This window comes from Chlamydomonas reinhardtii, chromosome 11, assembly GCF_000002595.2.
Source record: "Chlamydomonas reinhardtii strain CC-503 cw92 mt+ chromosome 11, whole genome shotgun sequence".
Lineage (NCBI taxonomy): Eukaryota > Viridiplantae > Chlorophyta > Chlorophyceae > Chlamydomonadales > Chlamydomonadaceae > Chlamydomonas > Chlamydomonas reinhardtii.
The window spans coordinates 1,123,103-1,146,505 of NC_057014.1; the positions used below are offsets into that span (position 1 = coordinate 1,123,103).

General features: G+C 63.8%; 4 protein-coding genes across 4 annotated transcripts; 2 read left to right on the forward strand and 2 right to left on the reverse strand.

Annotated features, from left to right (window-relative positions):
- The first annotated feature begins 33 nt into the window (after positions 1-33).
- CHLRE_11g467680v5 (uncharacterized protein) lies at positions 34-7,125 on the forward strand. Its single transcript, XM_043067432.1, has 8 exons — positions 34-619; positions 951-1,073; positions 1,274-1,320; positions 1,657-1,716; positions 1,976-2,176; positions 2,494-2,587; positions 2,836-3,721; positions 4,055-7,125. Exons 1-8 carry the CDS (start codon positions 590-592, stop codon positions 6,049-6,051), a joined length of 3,438 nt encoding a protein of 1,145 aa, XP_042919429.1. The 5' UTR covers positions 34-589; the 3' UTR covers positions 6,052-7,125.
- A 141-nt stretch (positions 7,126-7,266) lies between these two features.
- Positions 7,267-12,713, reverse strand: CHLRE_11g467681v5 (uncharacterized protein). The gene is made up of 11 exons (XM_043067433.1): positions 12,435-12,713; positions 12,195-12,335; positions 11,750-11,933; positions 11,467-11,572; positions 10,835-11,102; positions 10,165-10,600; positions 9,899-10,017; positions 9,498-9,605; positions 8,605-8,817; positions 8,315-8,407; positions 7,267-8,171 (listed from the first exon to the last, which is right to left on the reverse strand). Exons 1-11 carry the CDS (start codon positions 12,504-12,506, stop codon positions 7,824-7,826), a joined length of 2,088 nt encoding a protein of 695 aa, XP_042919430.1. The 5' UTR covers positions 12,507-12,713; the 3' UTR covers positions 7,267-7,823.
- Positions 12,714-12,833: 120 nt separating this feature from the next.
- Positions 12,834-16,945, forward strand: CHLRE_11g467682v5 (uncharacterized protein). Its single transcript, XM_043067434.1, has 9 exons — positions 12,834-13,130; positions 13,344-13,391; positions 13,583-13,684; positions 13,821-13,856; positions 14,062-14,133; positions 14,458-14,565; positions 14,877-14,975; positions 15,266-15,326; positions 15,778-16,945. The coding sequence occupies exons 1-9, from the start codon at positions 13,026-13,028 to the stop codon at positions 16,206-16,208; spliced, it is 1,062 nt and encodes a 353-aa protein (XP_042919431.1). The 5' UTR covers positions 12,834-13,025; the 3' UTR covers positions 16,209-16,945.
- Positions 16,946-16,957: 12 nt separating this feature from the next.
- On the reverse strand, positions 16,958-23,343 carry CHLRE_11g467683v5 (uncharacterized protein). The gene is made up of 9 exons (XM_043067435.1): positions 23,130-23,343; positions 22,686-22,913; positions 22,197-22,408; positions 21,797-21,988; positions 21,333-21,499; positions 20,808-20,959; positions 20,470-20,558; positions 19,981-20,266; positions 16,958-19,766 (listed from the first exon to the last, which is right to left on the reverse strand). The coding sequence occupies exons 1-9, from the start codon at positions 23,269-23,271 to the stop codon at positions 18,706-18,708; spliced, it is 2,529 nt and encodes an 842-aa protein (XP_042919432.1). The 5' UTR covers positions 23,272-23,343; the 3' UTR covers positions 16,958-18,705.
- Between the last annotated feature and the right edge of the window lie 60 nt (positions 23,344-23,403).

A 23,403-nucleotide genomic window follows, 5' to 3' on the forward strand; every position in this document is an offset into this window, starting at 1 on the left:
CCTTGTGACTTGTCTTTCTTTGTATGGGTTCTAATTAATGCAAATTCACTGCATCTAAAACGTTAGGGGCGAAAACCGGGTGGACGCGCTGCACTTGGCCTGCACAACATTTGCGCACGATATGTTTGGCCGGGTAGGGCCCGGCAGCCTACGACAAGCAACCTGTGCTAGAGCACGCAACATGCGGGCTCTCCGCAAGCTCTCGGGCAGCTCGCCCTCCACCTCTCTCAATGATTTGACTCAAGCAGGTTCTAATAGTGGGGTAGCATCCAGGCCCTGTAGCTACCTCTCTGCACCAGCGACAGCTCCGGTTCAGCGTGAATCGGCTCAGGATTCCAGTTTTCTGGCGTATCCGCAGCTCTATGGGCTCCTAGACAGCGAACAGATTGTTGCAGCATCATGCTCGGGCAGAGACGAGGCTGGCCACAGCTCCAGCGAGTCTTGGTTCGGGGAGCGCCGTTGGACGCGCGCACCCAGGCCTGGTGCGTCAGGCAATACACCATCAGCGCAGCAAAGTGCGACCTCTGGTCAGGCGGATGGATCGACGCCAACCTCGGCATCGACTCACCCGCCGTGGCGATTCTCGGTGATGTGCTATAATGTCCTGGCGGATACCTATGTGAGTCGAGTGCTGCTTATTATGGGGTAATGAGAGGGCGGGGAAGGGAGGGGGGTTGTCTTTGCCTGGCGTTTCCAAGCGGGCCACGTCCCTCCCCTCCCGCCCACCTCGCCTTTGCGGGGTGTCGCGCCACCTGGCGAAGCCTGGCCCTGCTCTCCCGCCTCGCCAGCCATACGGGCGATTTAATCCGTGCCTCCCGGGGAATTGCAGCCGCCCCTTCCTACCCACAGCGACAACGTTTCCACCTAACCAAAACGCTGCCACCATCACCGCTGCCACCACCACCACTACCTCCAACACAACAAGAACCCCTCGCGCCCGTGCTTTGCAGGCGCACCACTTTGCTTCCAAGCTGTATCGCGACGTGCCGCGGCGCTGCCTCGAATGGCCGGCCCGGCGCTCGCTACTGCTTGCTGAGATCCGGCACTGGGCGCCGGACGTGGTGTGCCTGCAGGTACGTGTGTGTACTCTGAACTCTTTTGAGACGGAGCGGGCTTTCCTTGCTGTCACAAGACATGTTTGTGTTACGGGGGCACTGGGTTAAAGACCCGGGATCGCCGGTTTCCCAGGCGAGACAACGTGCATGCACTCTTCGTTGGACATGCTTACCGTGATCATGTGTAAACCTTGTCATCACGTCCATGCCCTTCACAGGAGGTACAGCACTACCATGAGTTGGAGCCGGAGATGCGCGCGGCGGGGTGCGTGGCGTGGCGTGGCGTGGCGTGGTATAAATTGTGCGACACTGCCGGTGTGGTGACGTAGCGTGTGTATGTGGGTGCGGGGTAAGATCTGTCGGTCAAAGTCGACTCTTACGCGGGCAGGCAGGGGCGGCCGTCAGCACAGGCGGCACCAGGCCTGCATGTACGCGATGCAGCCACGCGGATGGCTGTCTGTCTGTCTGTCTGTCTGGCTGGCTGTCTGGCTGGCATCTGTCTGGCTGGCTCGCTGGCGGGCTGGCTGGCGGGCGGGCGGGCCTCTGGGTGGAGCCTCACCAAATCAGCTATGTGTATGTGGCTCTGCTCGTGATCGTGCAGGTATGAGGGCCGCTTCATGCGGCGCACGGGCCGCCGGAGAGACGGCTGCGCCACCTTCTGGTGAGGGGGGCGGCCACAGGGAGGGGAGGGGAGGGGAGGGGAGGGCGTCCAGATGATGGCGGCCAGGCACGAGGGCATGACGCACACGCGGGCGACACGCGGGACCGGACCCTCCTCCACACACTTGCAAACGCGACCCCGAATGCCGTCTTATGCCCGCTCCCCGCCGGGCTGTCTGGGTGTTGGTTTGGGTTTAGTTTGGGCTGGTATTTACAACCCCATCCACCCCACCTGCCCGCTTCGCCTCCCCCGCTAACAGGCGCTCGGACCGGCTGCGCGCCTGCTCCGCCACCGAGCTGCAGTTCGCGCGGCTGGGTCTGGAGGACAATGTGGCCATGCTGCTCAGCCTGGCGCCGCGGGTGGAGGGCCTGGCGGGGGCGGCAGGGGCGGCAGGGGCAGGAGCGGGAGCGGAGGCAGGAGTGGAGGGAGCGGAGGGAGTGGAGCAGCAGCAGGCGGACAGGTGTGCGGGGTGCGTGGGAGGGTGGGTGGGTGGCTGGGTGGGTGGGCAGGCGGGTGGGGTGCGGGGTTGTGGGGTGCAGGAGAGCAGAGGCGCGCGTGGGGCGTGTGTGTGTGGAGGGGGTGAGGGCAGGGGAGGGGAGGCGGGCGGCAGTTCAGCTGCAGGGGCTGGGACAGGGACAAGGATTTGAGGACAGAAGCTGGGGAAAGGCCCTGCGGGGGTGGGGTGAGGGCAGGGGAATTCGTGTCCGGGGACCTGCAGACCTTAAAACCTGAGGCAAAGGCTCCAACCACACTCAAAACGTGTTCGTGCTGCTGCAGGTGCTACTCGGAGGCTCTGTCGGCGGTACGTCTGCTTGTGGCGACCACACACATCACCTTTGACCCGGCCAAGGGGGACGTCAAGCTGGGGCAGGTAGGGCCAGGGGGCAGGGATAGAGGGTCAGGGAGGCAGGGTTGGGTAGACAGGGTTGGGGTAGGCACGGGCAGGTTCTTGGGTGAACGGCATGAGGAGTTGAGGGCGCTGGCACGAGGCAATGCACGGCAGTCCGCCATTGAGGGGCGAAACCGCGAAAGGAACGCAGCACGGTTCGAACGCCATTGGTTTCCGGCATCTCTCCCGATGCGGCACTGTCTTGACTCATGCATCACGCACTCACGCAGGTCCGCGCGCTGCTCACTCGCGCCTCCCAGCTCGCCGCCCACCCGCCGCCCGAGGAGCAGCCGCAGCAGCCGCAGCTTCCGCCGCGGGCCGGCAGCACCGGCAGCACCATCAGCACCAGCGGTACCAGCGGCGCCATCAACAGCAGCGGCTCGCACCAGCAACACGTGCCCGCCTCCTCGGCCCAGCAAGGGCTCCACCACCACCACCACACGCACGGGCAAAACCACGGGCCCCACACGCACGGGGGCCCCGAGCCGGGGGCCCCGCCGGGCACCCCGCCGGGCGCCTCCGGCGCCTCAGCTTCCTCTTCAGGGCACGTGCTTGCCGGAGGCACGGCTGCGGGCACGAGCACGGCAGCGGGGTCGGGCGCGATCGCGGAGGGACCCTGGGCGTCAGGCGCGAGCGCCGCCGCCGCGGCGGCCGAGAGCCGCGGGCGGCGGTCCGCCTGCCCGCTGCCGGCCTCCGCCCCTATCTCCAGCTACGAGGACGCGGACGCGTTTCAGCATTCGCGCGGGCAGCAGCCACCGCAACCACAGCAGGCGGCTCCGGCCCCGGCTCCAGCGGGGCCGCGGCAGCAGCACCACCACGCTGCTGGCGTCCACGCCCTCACCCTCGCCCACCCCAACCCGCAGCACACGCAACACCACCACCAGCACTCCCAGCCCCAACACCCGCACCACCCTGCCCAGTCCCAGCAGCCTGTGCCCCACCATCCCCAACACCAGCAGCCGCCTCGCCACCAGCCTCTACCCCACCAGCCTCCGCCGCTCCAGACGCTGGCCATCATCACGGGCGACTTCAACTCCACGGCCGGCAGCCCGCTGTACCAGTTCGTGGCGCAGGGGGCGCTGGACCTGGCCACCACCAGCAGGAAGAAGCTGAGCGGTGAGGCCGGTGGGGGCGGCGGCGGATGGAAGGGATGGAAGGAATGGGAGCGGCAGCAGGCGTGGGTTGAGGGGATGGGAGCGGCAGCCGCTGCGGGTAAACGGGGCGGGAGCGAGGAAGGAACAGAGGGAGGGTAGCCGGCTTGTCAGGCCGGATGTGCTGTTGGGCGCTGTCAGGTGGACAATCCTCTCACGCCTTACACCCAACATGAACAGCGGCAACTTGTAGTGCTGTAATCACAACCCGGCCGCCTGCCTCGCCCGTTTGCTCCCTCCCCTCTTCCATTCTTAAATATTCATGAATGTAATTACCGCCTTGTCTCAACGCAAACAGGCCAGCTTCACGGCGTCTGCCACACGCAGTACAAACCCATCTCGGAGGTGAAGCAGCTGCACGCACAGCAGCAGCAGCTGGCGGCCTCGGCCTCAGCCTCGGCGTCAGGGGCGTCGGTGTCAGCGTCGGGGGCTGCGGCGCCAGTAGAAGGTGCAGGCGCGGCGGAAGAAGCGGGTATCGTGGTAGCGCCGGCGCCGGCGCCGGCAGCGGCGGCGGCGGCGGTGGCGGCGCAACCGCTTACGCCGTCGCCGACGCCCATCGCCACGATGAACGTAGGCAGCCCGACGCCGACGTTGACTTCCACGTCGGCCTACTCAGCCTCCAAGCCCTCCGTTAACCAGCACCAACAGCACCAACAGCACCAGCACCAACAGCAACAGCACCAACAGCACAGCGCCTCATCTTGCCCGCTGCCAACCAGCACGCCTGCAGAGCTGGTGGCCGGCGGCGGCGCCGCCGCAGGCGGCGCCGCTGCCGCCGCCGCGGCGGCCGTGGCGGCGGCGGCGGCAGCCGCAGCCGCCAACAGTGGGCGCGCCGTTGACTGCTTCCTATCCTCTCTGCACCAGCGCACTGCGGCGGCGGGCGAGCGCTGGACGGAGCTGCACCTGCGGTGCGCAATGGGAGAGCAGTTCCCGGGGCGGGCCTCCGCCGCCGCCAATGGCGCGGTTCTGGGGCGTTGCATCACGCTTGCGGGCATGAGCCCGCACGCCGCCGCCAGCAGCAGCACCCAAGCCTACGCAAGCGGCAGCGCAGGCGCGGGCGCGGGCGCGGGCGCGGGCATGGGTTGGGGTGCCGGCGTTGGCGGCGGTGGGGCCATCAGCCGCCACAGCACCAACGGCGTGTCGTTGGAGCCGGCGGCCCCCATGGCGGCCACGTCATTGTCGTCGTCAGCAGCAGCAGCAGCAGCAGCCGCAGCAGCAGCAGCAGCAGCAGCAGCAGCAGCGGCAGTGGCAGCAGCGACCGGTGGCCTCGCGGGCAGCGGCGGGGACGCAGCCGCCAGCGCAGGGGGGCGCAAGGCGTTGGGCCGGATGCACAGCGTCCCAGCCGCCAGCCTCAACAGCCGCGTCACAGCGGACGCCGCGGCGGCGGCGGCCGCCGCCTCCACCGCCGACGCCGTCGCCGCCTCGCTGCCTGTCTCCTCGCAACGGCATACGCTTGACAGCTGTCCGCTGAGCGCCGACCTCAGTGGTGACGGCGTCAGCGGCCGCGTCAGCGGTGGTGGCAATGTGCCGCCGCCGCCGCTGACGTCGCCCGTCGGCTCGCCGCCAGGACCATCTGGCCTGACCATGCCGCCGGCCTTCACCAGCCTCGACGGCGGCTGCGGTGGCGCCGCCAGTGACGTGAGCGGCAGCGGCGGTGCTCTTGTGGTGCGTCACCCGCTCAAGCTCAAGAGCAGCTATGTGGAGGTGGCGGCGGCGGAGCCAGCCTTCACCTCCATCCACAACGGATTCATGGGAACGGTGGATTTTATTTGGTACACTTCAGATCCAATCCCCGGCCAGGCGGCGCCGCCAGCAGGCAGTGGCGGCGGCCGGCTGCCGGCCGCGACGCCGCCCGCCTCGTTTGACGGCAGCGGCGGCGCTGCGGCGCATTGGTCGACGTCTGGGGAGTTGGCTGGTGGTCTGGTGGCGGCGGTGGGTGAGCTGGGCGGTGCGGCGACGGCTGCAGGCGTGACTTCGCTGCCGGCGTCGTGCTGCTGCGAGAGCGGCGCTGCCCACCACGCGTCGTCACCGCACGCTTCTGCGCCGCAGGTCCAGCAGCAACCCGGCGCCACGTCCTCGCAACAGCCGCAACAGCTGCAGCAACCACTGCAGCAGGCACCGCAACCGCCGCAGCAGCAGCAACAGCAGCAGCCCCTGCGCTTCCAGCTGGTGCCTGTAGCGGTGCTACAGCCGCCGGACCTGGATGCCCTGCCTGCAGGGCTGCCGGCGGCGGGCTGGGGCAGCGACCACATATCGGTCATGACGCAGTTTGAGCTGCGCGCAGTTGTGGAGTAGAGCTTTAGCTAGAAGCGAAGCGTAAGAGTGATAAGACCGCGGCACATTGGTAGAAGCTGCGGCTGTGTGTGTGTTTCAAGCGAGGATGTGCTGAGTGGCGGGCTTGACAGCGAGGGTGCGAATTTGGTTGGTATCGTTGCGTTGTAGGCCCGGGGGGGGGTGGCGTGCCAAGTGATCCGACAATGATTGGGCAATGTGAGGGTGCGGCGGCAATTGGTAGGTTGCGAGTGGGAACAGACTCCAAGAGAGGAAGGTGCATAATACTTCGACGGTGCGCTATACTGCACGCGACAGGGATTTAATAAGATGGAGGGGTGTGGCACAGAATGGCTGCAGTCGCAGAAATAAAAGGGCACGCACGCAGGCGGTTGGTACCCTCTTCGAGGGGAGCTGCAGTGCTGGTGTTCTTGTGAGTGCATGAGGGGGCGGACTGGCAGTTACCCATGTGGGTCGACACGATTGGCCAGGTCGCAAGCGCAACCGGAGTCGATTATGCCTAGGCACGTTGCATAAAAGAGATCCGGGGAGTCACTACAGAGCTTTGAGGTGGTAAACGCGACTTGGCGTGTGGTATTCACACATGAGCGAGAGTTGTATCATGACGGTTTCGAAGTTAGGTGAGGGTCCCGTGAACGATGCGTGGCCCTGGGGTTTGAAGTATGGTATTGTGGCTGTGAGTCGCTGACGCATTGCAAGGCCGCGCGATATTGACACGCAGTGTGGTGGATATCTGCAGCAGAGTGTCAAGGACCGCGTGGGAGACGCAGGTCCTGGCGCCGCCGCGGCGATGAACACAGAGCTGCTGCTATGCAGGTTACATGAGTGGAGCGGCCGCAAGAATAGCTACGGTATTGAGCAGGAAAACGTGAGCCAGGCGTGTGAAGACAAAAAAATATACCGTATTCGAGATTACAAAGTTTGAGGCACCAGTAAGGCATACACGCGGCGAGGCGATGGAGGCGGCGGGACGTGAGGACGTGCGGTTTAGTGGCCGCGCGCTGGTGTCAGGCTGTCAGCAGGTCAAGGCGTGAGCCCATGTAAGTGCCAGACGGCGCTGGGCCTCAATCATTTTCAAGCTGCGTCTCAGACTCCCAGCGCCGAGTATGCGCCCCCGTCTACATGGCTATAGGCCTCTTACGCACCGCGGCAGCTAGCCGCGGCAGCAATCTGGACAATAGCCATGTAGACGGGGGCGCATACTCACTCATCCTGTTGTGTTGTCTGTGGTTACAAGGTGGTGCACACGACATGCATTCCTGTCATCCGTCCCCGCATCCCCTGCCTCCTTCGGGTCCTCCCGTAGCAGCATTCTTGGAATCAGTCCTCCTCCGGGCCCTACCGTTGACTGAATCCAAGAATGCTGCTACGGCAACAGACAGACAAACGGATGGAGGCTGGAGAGGTGCCTGAATGAGGGATGGGGCCACAGGGGCAGGCGGGCGGGGATGAAGCTGTGACTGTAACATCGGACCACAGACAGTGTGGCTTGCCCATGCTGCTGCCTTCGCAGCCCGGCCGCAGTGCTACGGCGACTTCATTTCCACCGTCCATTGCAGCGGCCCATCGCGCCACCACAAGCCATGCGTCCTGACTTGACTGGCTGCCATGCCACTCAGGCATCCCCAAACGCACCTACCAGCCCCATGAATGCGCTCCGCAGCCGCATCGTGCACAAAAATCAAAACTTCCAAACATCCGCAGCCGCACCGGGGCTTCTTAGGCGTAGGCACCAACTTTCCGCGACCGCACCGCGTGACTTCCTGGCGCCATCATCATATCAGCGAGTCGCCATTCCCAAACCCAGCTGCCGGCCCTGCCCCTGCCCCTAAGCCACTCGCCGCCACCGCCCGTTCCAGCTCTTTCACTCGCGCCTGCAGCGCCGCCGCCGTCTGCGCCTGCGTCGCCGCCGCCGCTTTGTGCGCCTCCCGCTCCGCCGCCAGCACGCCACGCAGCCGCTGCACCTCCTGCGCCAGCAGTGCGTTGTCCGCCCGCGCCCGGTCGAGAGCCGCGCTGTTCTGCGGTGCTGCTGGCGGCGGCGGCGGCGGTGGCGGTGTGGCGGCTGCGGCCGCAACTGCTTTGGCGGCAGCCTCGGCCTGCTCTCGGCGCTTTGCTTCCACTGCCTGTAGTGCGAGTGGGCGGCAAACAGCAAGCGTTTGGCAGGCAAGGCGCGCAACTCATCACTGGTTCCCCCGGATTCCGTCTGACCCTGTCCCGTTACACACCGCATTGACCACCGCCACCACCACCACCACCACGCGCTCACCAGCTGCTCATCCAGCTGCCGCACTCGGGCCTGCAGCGCCTCCGCCTCCGCCGCCCGCTCCGCCGCCTCGCCCTCTCGCCGGCCCAACTCCGCCTGGCGCAGAGGATAAATGGCAGCACACGGGCGCGAGCGGAAACCGTTTCAGTACACAACGGGCGGCATGGCAGAACTCGCGGGTCTCTCGTGTCTTGGGGTTGTCGACAGTCGGCGAAGTGAAACAGGGAGTCACGCAACACAAACACACATGTAACCCAGGCCCCCAATCCCGACCCTGAAGAACCCCGCAGCACCTGCAGCTCCTCCATGCGTTGACGCAGCGCCGCCGCCTCGGCGCCGCCATCGCCTCCAGCGGCACCGCCGCCCGAGGTAGGACCGCTGCTGCCGCCGCCGCCTGCTGCTGTTGAAGCTGGCGGCGGGCCGCCCACGCCCCAGTCTGCTAGGCGGTTCAGCATCTCTGCGTTTTCGGCACGCGCCTCCGCCAGCTGCGCCTGCAGCGCGGCGACCTGAGGGAGGGAGAGAGGCGGAATAAAATAGGCTGCAACGACAGCATTGGCTTTGGAAGGCATGAAAGCGATGTTCATGGAAGCCAGGAGAAAGCCAGCAAAGCAGGATGGTGGTGGGCGGACGAGACACACACACACACACACACACACACACACACACACACACACACACACACACACACACACACACACACACACGCACACACACACACACACACACACACAGTGAGGCATACAGCGGCAAATCCGTCATTGAGAGGTGCAGCAGGCACAAGGCGTGGCAGGACACAGTGCAGGCCATGTGCACGTGCACGTGTGAAGGCATCCTTGGTGCGTGAGGTGCAGCATGACACTGCTTCCGCTCGTGCTGCAACTTGCCACTCCCGGGCCGCCCCCTGCTGTGGGCTTCCACAGTGCCGCCACACTGCCACCTGGCCGCGACTGGCGTTGCCACTGCCGGCATAGCCACCCCCCCACCACGCGCCACCAGGGGCCCAGGCACTGCGGCCTTTGGGGTTCCGTTCGCGGCAGCGGTGGTGGTGGTGGTGCCGGCGGCGGCGGCAACGGCACCCGCAGTCAGGCGGCAGTGATGCGGCACCGCGGAAGCCCCCTGCTGGATGCGTTTCCAGGGAGCGGCGATTTGCAGCGCAGCACAGGCAGCACGCACAGCACGCACGAACCTGGTGCTCGTGCGCCGTGGTGCGGCTTGCTAGGCTGTCAGCCAGCTGCGCGGCGCGCTGCTCCGCCGCCGCGCGCGCCGTCTCCGCCTCCAAGAGCACTGCCCGCACCTGTGCGCATGGGTGACGACAGAGGCGGCGCAACAGGCACGTGACGGCGGTGCGACAGGCACGTCTTGGTTGGGCTCCGCGGCGCCACGGCATGCCTGGACGCCCTTTGCCCCCACCCCCCGCCTCAACCTGCCCTGCCCCAAACTGCCCCAGCTCCCAACACGCCCCTAAGCAGGCCACCCGATCCACCCCACCTCGCCCCACCCCACCTCGCCCCACCCCACCCCATCCCACCCCACCCCACCCCACCCCACCCCGACCCACTCCACCCTTTAAAACCTGCCTCAGCGCACCTGTGCCGCCGCGCCGCCGCCCGCCACCTCCGACTCCAGCTCCCCCAGACGTTCCGCCATGGCGCGGTTGGCATCACGTAGCAGCACCGCTTCTTCTGATGCAGTGGCGGCGTCGGTACCTGGACGAGTGCGGTACAGCAAAGGGTGACGAGTCACCTTGTCAAAGCTGTGCAACGAGCTTGTGCCGTGAGGATGGCGGAAAATTGCACGCAAGCGCAGCAAATCAGCAACGCGTTCGCGTGTGTGGCAACAAAATGCAAACTCACACGCCGCCTCCAGCCTCGCCACCAGCAGCTCCACTAGCCGCCGCACATCACTCCGGCTGTGTAGGTGAATGCCCAGGCGCAGCAGCCCCGCGGTCGCCGCCGTCGCAGAGGGGGCGGCGCCGCCTGCTGCTGCTGCTGCTGCTGCCGCCTGCGTTGGCAGACCAGCCATGGACCCCATCCCCACTGCCCCGGTCACAGACACCGCGCCTCCGCCTCCGCCCCCTCCTGCTGTAGCCGCGCCGCTGCCGGCCGCAGGGTGCGGAAAGGAGGAGGCTAGGGATGGATGGCTCAGGCCCTGTTGGCGTTGGTGCTGTACGGCATCGGGTGCATGGGGATGTAAGGAGGAGGTGGCGTTGCTGCCAGGCGGGGCGCGCCCTGCGGGAGACCCGCGAGTTCCTGCCGCCGCGTCCGTTGCGGAGCCGTGCGGGTGCTGCCGCTGCGTTCGCAGCAGGCATACACACAAATGGATGAGCGCTCAGCACGTGCCATTGCAGCCACACAGCCACGGATTGTAGCCTCTTCCCCTGAACTAGATATATGCACGGAGTGGGCAATCTTCAACAGTACCACTAGGCTGCGCTGTCTGTGGTCCAGCTCAACCACTGAAACCGAATCCACCCCTCCCCCATGGCACGCGCGCCCTTTCCCAACATGCCCTGGTGTGCCTCACCCCTCCATCGCCATCCCTCAGGCCGCCGTCCGCTCCCGCCGGCCCTCCAAGCGCCGCCCCCGGCACCGCCGCCGGCGCGACCGTGCTGGTGCTGGTGCTAGCTCCTCCCAGGCTCACGCCGCCGGCCATGCTGGGACCGGAGGCGTCACTGGCGCTGTCATCCAGGCCTCCTCCTGCAGGGTAGCCGCCGGTGTGTCCGAACCCGGCCTCAGATGGCGGGCCGGAGCCTGCCGGACCCCCGGCGGTGGAGCCAGGAGAGAAGCTGGACCTGCGGGCGCGCGCGCGGGCCGTCGGCCGGGCGTATTGGTAAATTAGAATGCTGGATGCTTTTGGATTTGACGTGGCCGGATTTGGCAATGCCTTGCCTTGAAACGGCGTGGTTGACACTTGACAGCCCATGCGACACATGCTGCTCCTGGCGCACACCGCGACGTATCAATCCCGCGCATATTGGCGTAACCCGCAGCACGTGCCGTACACCCCTAAGGAGATTCACGACTCCCCCCGTTCTGGCGCGCCGCTGCACTGGTGCTGCCGCATCACCCGCCGCCCGCCTGCCCGCCACCGCAGCTGGTCACAGCCCCAACACCACCAGCTGGTCCCGCCCCAGGCACAGCCGGCCTCCCCCCCACCTCTGCGCCTCCAGCTTGCGCCGCTGCTGCTGCTGCGCCCGAGCCAGGGCGCGGTCAAACTCCAGGAAGGATTTGAACTGTGGCGAGCCGGCAATCTCTGGGGAGCCTGCGCGGCGCGCAAAATGAGCATCAGCACACCCGGCCGGCACTACTCTCCAGGCCGCCTCACAACCCAGCTTTGAAATGCCAATGCTGCCCGCCGGCCAAACGCGCCCTTGTACAGGATGCTGGCATCTGTAGCTCCCAAGCCGCCTAGTCCCCCACCCGGGGCGCAGCCACCCACCGATAAGGCGCCATATCCAGCGCTCCAGCTCCGCCCGCCGCCGCTCCAGCATCTCCCGCTGCCGCGCCTCCGCGCCGCCCGCACCACCGCCGCCGCCGAAGCCCAGGGCCCCCAGCACGAGCGGGTGCTTGGGCGGCGGCGCCATGCCCTTACCCGACATGACGGCTGGGAAAGCCGACTTCAGCTGCGTGGTGGTGTGTGGTGGTGGAGATACACATGAAGAGGCAGGACGAACAAGCGAGGCGGATCGGGGGATCAAGTTGGAGCAAGCGAACCGGGAGGCACGTGCGCGTGCACTGCGGAAGCTGCCCGTACCCACGCAGTGCACCGTGCCTCCACGCCCCGCACGACCTGGGACCGCCCCCTTAGCCTGCCGTCCGTCAGCTCACGGTCTGTACCGTAGGCATCAGCGCATCCAAGCACCGAGCGTCTGTGCGGGACGCACCTGGTCGTGCAGGTGGCGGAATTGGCTGTATCGCCGCAGCACGAAGAAAGGCGCGGCAGCGTCCGTGCCGGGTGACTGTGCTGAAGCTGCATCGCTGCCATCCTGGTTGTGCTGCTGCAAGAAGACGTTGACACGGTACAACTATGCAGATGGGCACGCGGGTTTGCGAGCTTAGTTGGACTGCCTTTTTGGACGAGTGTTGCGCTATCGGGACCGGAGACTGGCTTGATGCGTGCTTACCACAACTGGCTCTCCATTATCGTCCTTGCCAGTTATGTATGTAGGGATGTTTGCGGAGTAGCGCCAAGCCATTTGGCCTCGAACACACGACGCAAAAATTGCGGGGCTCCCTTGGTTTCTCCCTGCTTGCGCTATCTATTTGTGACCAGTCATGCATGCACATGCATTTAAACGGTAGAAAAATGGACCGACCAGGCCAAACTTGGGCAGGCCAAGCACAAATGCGTGTTTCAGTGATAGCAGAGAGTGCAGGCCTAGGCAAGATAATATGGCTATGGCCAAAAAATATTTCAGCTATGCGAATCGGCTGCCATTGAGTCCTGAAGTTGGCCATGGCAACCGTCGAGGGCCCCATTCCTTAGTGTTTACCTCGTAGCTTGTGCAACTCAGTACTCTGCCATAAGCATGCCGCAGTGGTGACTACAAATACTTGTAAGCATACACAGGTTGCGCGCACGCACAATCCGTTTTGTCCAGAACCCCAGTAAGCATCATACAGATCCCGTGAGACATTTCACAGCGTTGCTTTAACGTTACCAAATCGCGAAATCGCAGCGGCTTGCAAGGGGCAGAAGCTCCGGGCGCGAACACATGGCGCAGCGCGAGGCCCCAATGGGCGCGGCACCGGCAGCGCGTCGCCTGCGAGTTCTGTGCCTCCACTCGTTCCGCACTAGCGGCAAGATATTTGAGGAGCAGGTGCGTCGGTTCGGCGCTGGTTTAGGTAAACGGGTTCAGCAGTTCGGGTTACGCAGCCCCGTGCCACGTCAAGAACTGAGTGAAGCTGGGCACGAACCCGCAAGGGCCCTCCAATCCATGTCGAGCAACCAACGCTTCCCCCTTGAATCCCTTGGCATAATTCGCTCCCCGCTGTCCATTACGCGTCCCTCACCCTACTGTCGCAAACTGCAGCTGCAAAGGGCGCAGCTGACGGAGGCGTTGGGAGACCTGGTTGAATTGGTGAGCGCTGGGTGCAACGAATCCTCCTGCCCCCAATCTGCGCTGTCACCCCAACCGCGCTGCCTATATGGGAAGGACCAACAGTCTACGGGGGATCTTTCGTCTTCGGCCTTGTCCTGCCTTGGATGTTGGCCGTCATTCCACAAGAGGCCCACACTCATGTAGGGCGCGTCGAACATTTCTTCGTGCAGACGTTCGTGGACGCGCCGCACGGAGCTAGCGGCGCCATCCCGCGCGACGTCAAGCCCTATTTTGAAGGGCCCTACTTTGAATGGTTCACAGCAGAGGCGGTGGTGGGTGCGCGGGGCTGGTGGGCGGGATGGTGCTGATTGGCGTGCACTGCTCCAGCTTGCCGTCTCACCTTGACTGTGTGTCGGTGTGTCATGCCCCCTTTCACCACATGTGACACCACTGCTTCAACGGTTGCAGGGTGACCGAGTGGAGTTTGATGAGCAGAAACTGGAGGTGAGCGGCGTGTCCTTTGCGGCGTTGTGTTTTGCGATTTGCGTCTTGCTCGGGCTGATGACCTCTTTGCACTTAAAGCAAGCAGTTTTAACGTTTCCTCACCACCGTCACCACTACCGCCACCACTGCTACTACGGTTGTGTCATCACGACTAGCACCGCAACTAGCGCCACAACCACCACACACATCGCCACCATCCTCGCAGGCCTCAGAGCTGTTCCTGACGCAGCTGTTGGAGCGGCAGGGGCCCTTCGACGGCCTTATGGGCTTCTCACAGGCGCGTGCGTGCATGTGTGCTTGAAACGTGCATGTGTGCATGTGTGCTTGAAGCGTGCATGCGTGGTTGAAATATACTTGCGGTCGCTGCAGCACAGCGCCTTTGGCCCCACACCAACAGCGCCTTGGGCCCCACACTAACACACGTGCATGACTGCGTTGCACAAAGTCTTGTGGTACGCGCACACTAGGAAGCAGTGGTGCTGGATGTGCCCCATGCTTTGCTGCCCTTGGACCACGTGTCTGACACACGTGTGGCACCAGCACCCGCAAACCTCTCAAAACCCTCTTGCTACCTCACCCACATTTGCTGCCTCACCCACAGGGTGCGGTCATGTCGTCGGCGCTAGTGGCGTTGCAGCGCTCGGGGCTGCGGCCGCGGCTGTCAGCACTGCCGCCGTTGCGCTTCTGTGTGCTGTTCGCGGGAATGAAGGTGCGCGGCAAGCGGCGTGCAGGGTGCGGGGTGCAGGGTGCGGCGCAAGACGATGCGCAGCACGTGCAGGGGGTCCCTATGGCGTGTGTTGGGCCCTGTGGTGTGCAGTCAGCTCGGCAGGGGTCTTGGGGCCACGGCTTCAAGATTGCATCCGTTGTACGGCAAGCACAGCTGCGCGCCTGTGCGTCGTATAACTTGGAAGGGGTTGCGTCAGGGTCCTTGCTGACAATGATCGCAACGCCTGTGAGCACCCAGTACGGCAAACTCTAGCCATCCAACACCCTGTGCTCGCGTGTGTTGGCTCGCCGCAGAGCCGGCACCCACAGCACGCCGCGGCGTTTGCGGCTCTGGGCGGCAAGGTGCCGTGCCCCTCGCTCCACGTGTACGGGGACCGGGACGCGCTGAAGAACGTGAGCGTGGTACATGCTAGATGGTTGTACGGCGGGGCGCTTGGCGGTTAGGTTGTTGGGTAGGCGCGAGTGCGGGCTTCTTATGCCATGGCAAATGGAAGCTCGGAAAGGTAGGTCTTTTGGCCAATTGCGACAGCCCTACGCCCTTTCGACGCCCGTGTCAGCCACACACGCACGTGCTGCGTCGCGTCTGGCCGAATCCTCTACACCAGCAGCAGCCAACTCCCACCCGCCAACTCCTATCTGCCTATCTGCTGTCCTGCTTGTCGCCCCCGCACGCCTCCCCACAGCCGCACTGTGTGGAGCTCGCGGACTCATTCCGCAACTCGACTGTGCTGCTGCACCAGCGAGGTGGGTACCGGGGAGGAAAGCACGGGGAGGGAGGAAGGGAGGAAAGCACGGGTGCGTGGGGGCTGGGGATCGGCACACGGCGGGTGTTTGTGCGTGCTGCTGCACCAGCTAGGTGGGGAAGGCCGCGCGGGCCGACTTACGGTATTGGGCACGTGGAAAGGGACGAAGGGAAGCAAGGGCGTGGACGAGGACTAGAGAGGGACACACGAATGTGGAACACACGGGGTGCAGGAGATGGGGCTGAGGATGCGGGTGAGGGCTTTTGAGGCAGACGGCAGTCTTGTCAACACCCTGCGCGTCACCAACGCGCTTGCTCAGGGCGTCACAAGGCGCGGGCGGGATGGCAATGAGGCGCGAGCAAGCATTCATATGCCCGTTGCTCGCTTCAAGTTGTCCGATCCCAACGCTTCATGTACATATGCGTCGTGTGTGTTTGTGTGCGTTCGTACAGGCCACTCCATCCCGGCACTCAAAGGGCCGCAGCTGGCGGTGCTTCGCTCCTTCCTGGTGGCGGCAGCAGGGGACGCCGAAGAGCTGAGGGTGGATGCGGCGGCGGCGCGGGCGGCGGCGGCCGCCGCGGCGGAGGCGGGCGGCATTGTCGCGCGCACGACACCGGCGCAGCCCGGTGGTGTTCAGGCGCAGGCGGGCGTGCCGGCGATACGGCAGGAGGAGAGAGACATGGGGCCGGCGGAGGGAGGCGAGGAGGATGACGACGGGGGCCAGGGCGGCGGCAAGGCGCCGATTCGGAGGGAGGGCCGGCTGGAGGGGGAGGAGGCGCGGCAGCGGCAGCAAGAGCAGGGGCGAGGGCAGGAGCGGCAGGCGGGCGCGGGCGTAGAGAGTGTGGGTCGCGGCAAGATGGTGGAGCCGCGCAGTCGGTTATAGCAGGCAAGGACGTGCTTAGCCGTCAACGTGTGGCCGTGATCGTGCTTGTATGTCCTTACGACACCTGAAAGACGTGCAATGTGAGGGGGGGCCGGGACGGTGATTGGTGAAAGGAACACGGACAGGGAAGGCAGTCAGTTGCTGTGCAAGCGCGCAAGGGGCCACTCGATCGGGAGTCAGTGATTATGTGCCCAGCCGGTTATACACGCGCGCTGTGGCACAGTTCTCATGAACACGCGAGCCTTGTCTGGCGGCCAGGCAGTGGACAGGACTTCAGTCCGTACATATGGCGCGTTCACGCTCACGCTTTGGGTTTCAGGGATTGTATGGTGCAAGTGATTTAGGATCCAAGCTGCAGAATCCAAGTTTTTGGGCTTGCCATGCTTTGCGCATAAGTGACTGACCCGAAGTTTTGGATCCCTATCATTTACACCCTTATGGCGTTCTTACACACGGACGCGGCAGTGCCCAGGGGAGGCAGTGCCCCTCCCCTGGCAGTGCCTGCCATCATAGCACGTGGCCGTACCAGCGTGTAACCCACGGTGTAACCTGTGGCGCTCATAAGCTAACTCATGGTAATGACAATTAGAAATAATTATGCGACCGGCATTTAGATAGAAAGCAACACTTTCGTGGATCCGGATTGCAGTGCCTGTGTGTTTCGCGCCGTTGGCACGCCAGCACCGGCCCTTCGGCCAACGTGCCGGGTGGGTGCCACGAGAATAACGGGTCTGGTTGAAGTTGCTGCAGTTGTACACGCTGGTATGGCCACATGCTCTGACTGGACATGCAGGCAGGCACAGTCACATGCGTGTAAGTACGGACGCCATACGGCTGTAAATGTTAGGGATCCAAGGTGTCTTCAAGGGGGGTAGCGTGGTTGTCACAAACCCCTCTGCTCGATGCCTCCATCTATAAGCTCTAAACAGCCTGAACGTACTGCACTCATGCAGGGGCAACCCCCTGCTGTCCACGCTTTACCGGGCTTGGGCTGAAGGCAATTATAAACACAGGTGGGCGGGCGCCTTCTGATGCCGCCGCACATAACCGCACCGCCCAGCACGCCCATCGTGCCAGTGAAGCGCCAAACGCGCTTATGAGAAACAGGTTTCACCAAACGACATGCAACAGGGGCACCCCTGACATGCAATGACTGAGCAAATGCGATGCCGGATGAATGGCTTGCGACCTCCGTGCCATATCAGTGTGGAATCGTGACGGCAAAGGGTTGCTTTCGCCCATTCCGCAGCATGTGTAATCTACCAACATGATCGACCACAGCCCGGGGCTTCCCTCTCATCGGAAGCACAGCTATTGCTGGCTAACTACCGCAGCTAGTACAAGTCTACTAGATGATTCCAACATGACGTGCGCAATGCTGTGAGGCGAACACGGATGCATGCATTGTCAATCACGTGACATCACCGTACGACTGACTCCGGCTCTGGCCACGGGCCACCCTGCCTCTGAACCGGGCCACGGGCCACCCTGCCTCTGAAACTCTCTAGTGTTTCCTTGAAGCACCCACGCCACCCAACCTAACCGTCCTCGGTGCCGCATAGCCTTGCCAACACACACAACTACAAGAGTCTGATCCGCACTGTGCATGACATGAAGATCGCAGCAGACATGGCGCATCTGGCGCATTCCCATGTCTCATGTGTAAAGGTGCCGCATGCTTGTTGCCATGAATGCATACCTGCAAGAACGTCAGGGCACTTCAAACAATGTGAAACTCAAGCTCGCTCTCATCACCATCATAAAAGCAAGTAAATTAACCTTGTAGTAATGTGGAGACCCCGTGCTTTATCTGCGCTCCGTCACTCACGCGCGCCTCGTATGCAACTCCTTGGAGCACACATACCGTGCACAATCTGGGTTCCAGTCAGCACATCTAGCTGGACGACCTGTACCACCGCCTCAGGCCGCCTCCTGCACTCCTTCAACTACTGATCCGAGCCAGCTTTAAAGTGCTGCTATCCTACCTGAACCTGGCGCCGAGCAAAGGCAACTTGACAGCCCGAAAACGTGGGCTTGTCCCACCCTGTGCCCATGGTCTGCAACCACACATGCAACGCTCAGACACGCATCGCCGGCAACGCCCTCCCGCAATCAACGCTCTCCCACAACTCTCAACTCCAATAATTAGCACCAATTTTCAGAGGCTTCAACCCACAGCTCGCCACAGCTCGCTCCTCTTCTTCCTACATAATCCCACCCTGCTGCTGCGCGCGCAACCAACAAGGTCAAGGTTGCGACGCGCAATAAACGTTGCGGCAACATGGGTGCCGACAGTTGAACCCGCTAAACAAGAAACACAACCGCATGCCAGGGGTTGGGTTCATACCAGCATGCCAGGTGCTGGTGTGATGGGCCTCGTGTGCGTTCACCACTTCACCGCCGCCATCACCGACCCAAGTATCTCATCATATTAAGCATGGTGACTGCACGGTCGTCGGTAGGCGGTGGCCCGCGTGTCCAGCTACTGAATGGTCCCTCACGTCCGCGCGCGGCGATGTTCCAGCATTTGGCGCTGCCGCCGCACTGCCACGTCGCCCGCCTCTGACACCCTTGCCTCTTTCGAGCGCTTCGATGCCACCATCACGGCATCACGCCCCGCGTCCGCCAGGCTCCGCTTGTTGCTGCCAGCAGCACTAGGCAGTGACGGCGCGGGTGACGGAGGCGGCATCGGCGGCAGCGACGGCGGTGGTGCTGATGACAACCCAGTAGTGCTGCGTTCGCGGCCGCCGCCGCGGACCTTGCCGCCGCCCGGCGACGTGCCGGCGGCAGTCGGCGCAGGGACTGGCGGCGGCGTGAAGGGAGCCGGGCTCGGCGGCCGGGGGGCGGCACCTGCCGCGCGGCCCGCCTTGTCCGTGCGGCCGCCAGAGCTAACACCCGTGCTCGTACTCGTGCTGGTGCTCGCTCCTGAGCCCGTGCCTGTGCCGGTCGCGACGGACGCAGCAAGAGGCCCGGCCGCCGGCGACGGCGGTGTGGGCATTGAAGGCGTGGGCGGTGCCGGCGTCGGCGACGGCGGCGACGGCGGCGACACTGCTCGCAACACCGACGCCACGTCTACTGCGCATGCCGCCCAGTCCACAACCGCGGCGACGCTGCTGTCACCCGCGCCACCACCAGCGCTTCCTGAAGCACCAACAGCGACGAGCGTGGACCCGGCGGCAGCGGCGGCGCCACCGCCACCGCTTGCATTTGTGGCGGCGGCGCCACTGGCGGCGCGCAGCGGCGCTCGGCACAGCGCCACTACGGCGTGCGACCTCTCCCACGCCAGCGCCGTCACCACCAGTCGAGTGGCATTGTCGCGCCACGACGAAGATAATGGTGAGGATGACGTGGCGGCTCCGGAGGAGGCCCCCGCGCCGCCGCCGGGGGTTCCGGGGCCCAGGCGTGCGAGCTGCAGCGTGTCAGCAGTGCCCATACGCAGCGCCGGCGGCAGGCGCGCGTGCACGTGCACCATGTTTGTGTCGGCGGGGTAAAGCGCGTCGTACAGCGGGTCGGGCCGGCGGTACGACAGAAAGTACCGGATGCCGTCGCCGGAACCGCCTGTACGACACGGCGGGGAGGGGAGCCACAGCGGGTGGGATTCAGGGATCTTGGCCCAGGATTGGGCCTCCACAGCGCGATTTGGCGTCCTGGTGCCTAGCATGTATGAGCAGTGTAATCGATTATGGTTATGAGCAGTGTAGCTGATTATGGAAAGTGCGGCACAAAGCCCAAACATTCTTAATCACGCACGTCTGCGCAAGCCGTGCCACACCTGGCGACGCGTCGATCACCACGAAGCTGGCATCGCTGGTGTGCTGCGCCGGCAGTCGGTACGGCAGAGTCAGCCCCTCAGTCAGACCCTCCAGAACCAGAGAGCCGCCCATCGCTGCTGCTGCTGCCGCCGCAGCGGCTGCCGCTGCTTCCACTCCTCCTGCTGCAGCGGCAACGGGTGTGGACGCAGCCGGCAATGGGTCCGCCCAGCCGAGGGCCCAGAGGTGCGCGGCGTTGTGACAGCGCATGACGCAGCAGTAGCTGACGGCGCAGGACCGGTCGCAATACTGCGGCGGCACACCGGGATACGCCGGTAGGATATAAGCAAAATGCGGAACTTTCGTGTCGAACTCCTACTTAGCATCACAACACTCATGGTCGCCGCGCGACAGCAATGCTTTAACCCGCCGGCCACCGCCACATGCTCTCCGCCATAGGCGGAGCAGCAGTCGCAGCAGGCAGCCCATCACCAATACTCGCTCGCTCCCACCTGGCAGCCGTTGGGTGTGCCGGCGTGGTAGAGCCCCAGGTTGTGGGACAGCTCGTGTAGGTAGGCGTTAGGGGAGTCGTAACGGTCACCTGCACCACAAGACCAAACAAACACACACACACAGCAACGTTTTCCTTGTGCTCTTTAACACGCACAGCAGGGGGGCATATGAGGTTACAAGTGGAGCATCATCGAGTCTGGCGTGCGGAGGCGTCAAGGCCTGGGAGGCACGGCCGGGAGGTGGCCGCGCGGTGGGCAGGGACAACCACGCTCTGTGGCGAATCCGCATGTACGGCGGTTTCACCCTCACGTACGGCTCTGCGCCGTGCCGTACTCACCGCTGACCCACACCATGCCGTACGCGGGCGTGCCGTCGGGGTTGGTGCGGGGGATGCCGGCCTCCGCTGTGGCCACGAACCCGCGGCAGCCGGCCCCGGGGTCCGTGCCGTTTTTCCAGTCGCGGGGCAGCACCAGCACCACGTGCCGGAACCTGCATCGCGTTGAGTGTGCATTGTAGCCATTTGAAATTAGCATTGTTGCGTTGGCAGGCAGGCATGGGCATGTATGGCGCGAAAGCAGGTATAGTAAGCATACAAGGACACACGGCAGAACGAAACGACGTGCGGAAGCGGGGACATACGAAGGGGTCCCATGGCCGTTGCACCCATGGCTTGTTGATTGCTTGCACCCATGGCCGTTGATTGCCTGCTGCCGACGTTGCGCGCCGTGCGCAGGCAAGTGCACGTGCCTGGTGATGCGTGCGGGGCCACCGCAACAAAGACGTCCCGCCGCACACACGAGAGCCCTCCGAGCCCTTGTGCCCTGCCTGAGCCGCTTCCCGCCCGCAGCCTTCGCGCACCCACCTCTTGAGACCATCCTCTCCCAGCTGCTGCTTGGCGGCCTTCACCGCCGCATCGCCCCAACCCAGAAGGTCACCAAAGTCGCAGCCAGTGGGATTCCAGCTAGTCGTCAGGCCGTCGTCGGTCCCCGAGAGGGCACCGGGGCAGGGGATTTGGACGTTGTCCAAGACCTGAGGGCAGAGATCCGCAGCAGCAAGGAAGCACGGGCACACACAGCGTGGGTGTTTGTTTGGGACTCATGGCTCATCACTGCCCTCTGCCCGTGTGCACCACGCGCGAAGGCGTGTGACGTGGACACTCCACATGGGGGTTAGGGACTATCATATGCCTCTGGTCAGGACTGCGTCAGCGTGCTTCGCGCAATGGCGCATGGCACTAGGCGCGTGCGCCAGCGCGCTCTTTACCCTTTGATAATGGGCTAATGGCGTTAGGCATATGTCATGAACCTGTGATGTTTGGTAACTCACCATGCTAGTGTCACGCGACATCAACGCTCGCCCATTGGAGCAGTAGCTTATGTAGGACTGCAGGTTGGCAGTAGTGGCTGTAGCAGTCGAGTTGCCGCCGGCCGCTGCAGGCGGAGAGGCTGACGACGCCGCCGCTGCAACTGCCCCCGTCGTGGGGCCAGCAGCCGGGGCAAAGATGACTCTCTCCATTTGCTGCGGGGAGAAATGGGGAGAAAAGGCAATAAAAAGCATCCCGCTAGAGCATTTACACCATCCTGACGTGATTCATGGCACGGATCTTTGCTCACAAACGTACCAAACGTAACAGTCTCTTGTTCCATCGGGCCCGTGCGAAACATTTGCGGCATGGGCGTCTCAGTTCCACTACACATGCGTTTCGTCCGAACCCCTGGCAACTTGCCTCTTTGGTTGCGGCGGGAGTGCGCCACGGGCCGGCACACGTGCTCGACAGCAGCAAGAACAAAACACTGAGTCGCTGTTGCTGGGGTTTCTGCTCTTGTGGCGCCGCGTCTGCAGCAGCAGATCGCGCTCCGAAGGCATTTTTGCTTGTGGCAGCAGTTTTGGAGTCGCTGCTGCCATCACTGCGCGCTGTGCGGAGCCCTTCGGGAAGCCCTGTTGCGTGTGGGAGGGGGCGGGGCAAGGGGGGAAGCCACGGGGTTGATGCTCCGTCAGTTTGGAAGGAGGACACTGTTGTGTGGTGCGCTTGGCTTCCTGGTAATAAGTTGGGGAATTTCTTACAATATCAGGGTGCCGTTGTAGGACAGGGTCTGGGGCAGCGTCCGCAGGGAAGGACACGCCTGCAGGCCATCCGCACGCACGATGGCTCGCACACCCCACGCACGAATCCTGTACCCCACACGACCGGGCAAGAATCCCGGCCATGCCGCACCGATTTGCAGGACGGGCAGTAAGTCCCCTCCATCTTGCAGCAGCGTCCCGCAGGCAACCACAGGCACGCCGAAACCCAGCGCTCCAGCGACTGAGGCTAGGGTGAGTGGGGGCCTGCCATCGACTTGGAGCCGAAGGTACTTTAGCCCCTCGAGTGGCTGCTCCAGGCGTAATAGCACTGCTTCTGCATCCACCTCGTCAGCTTCCGCTGCCTGGGTATGAACGAAACCTGTGTGTGGCAGCGTTTGCATGAGCGCTGCACGTTTCGGCGGGTCGTTTCACAAGCTTGCCAGTCATATGAATATATAGCACATGAATTCATTGTTAAGAGCTTTTACGGGCGATTTAAGCCGCGGACAGAAACCTGCCCGTTCGCGAACTTTGTGCCTGCTTGCCGCAGCGCACGCAAAGCGCCCATTGAAGAGCAGACGCTCAATATACCTACCGTCAAAGCATGCATACGGTGCTGTGCTGCCTTGTTCCGGCAAGGAGGCCGCGCCAGGAAGCGCAAGGGAGGCCGCGAGTGCGAGTAGCCCGAAGATAGGCCAAACGCATATACCTAAACAGCGCTCCTGGTCGCGCTGCATCCTGGCGTGTTTTCGCGCGCCGCAGGTTGCATACCGTTTGACAGCGCTTGGTTAACACAGGGACTCCAAAACAGTGACATCTGTTTGTGCCTATAGCTACTGTTGCAGTAGACTTTGGGGACGCGTTTGAAG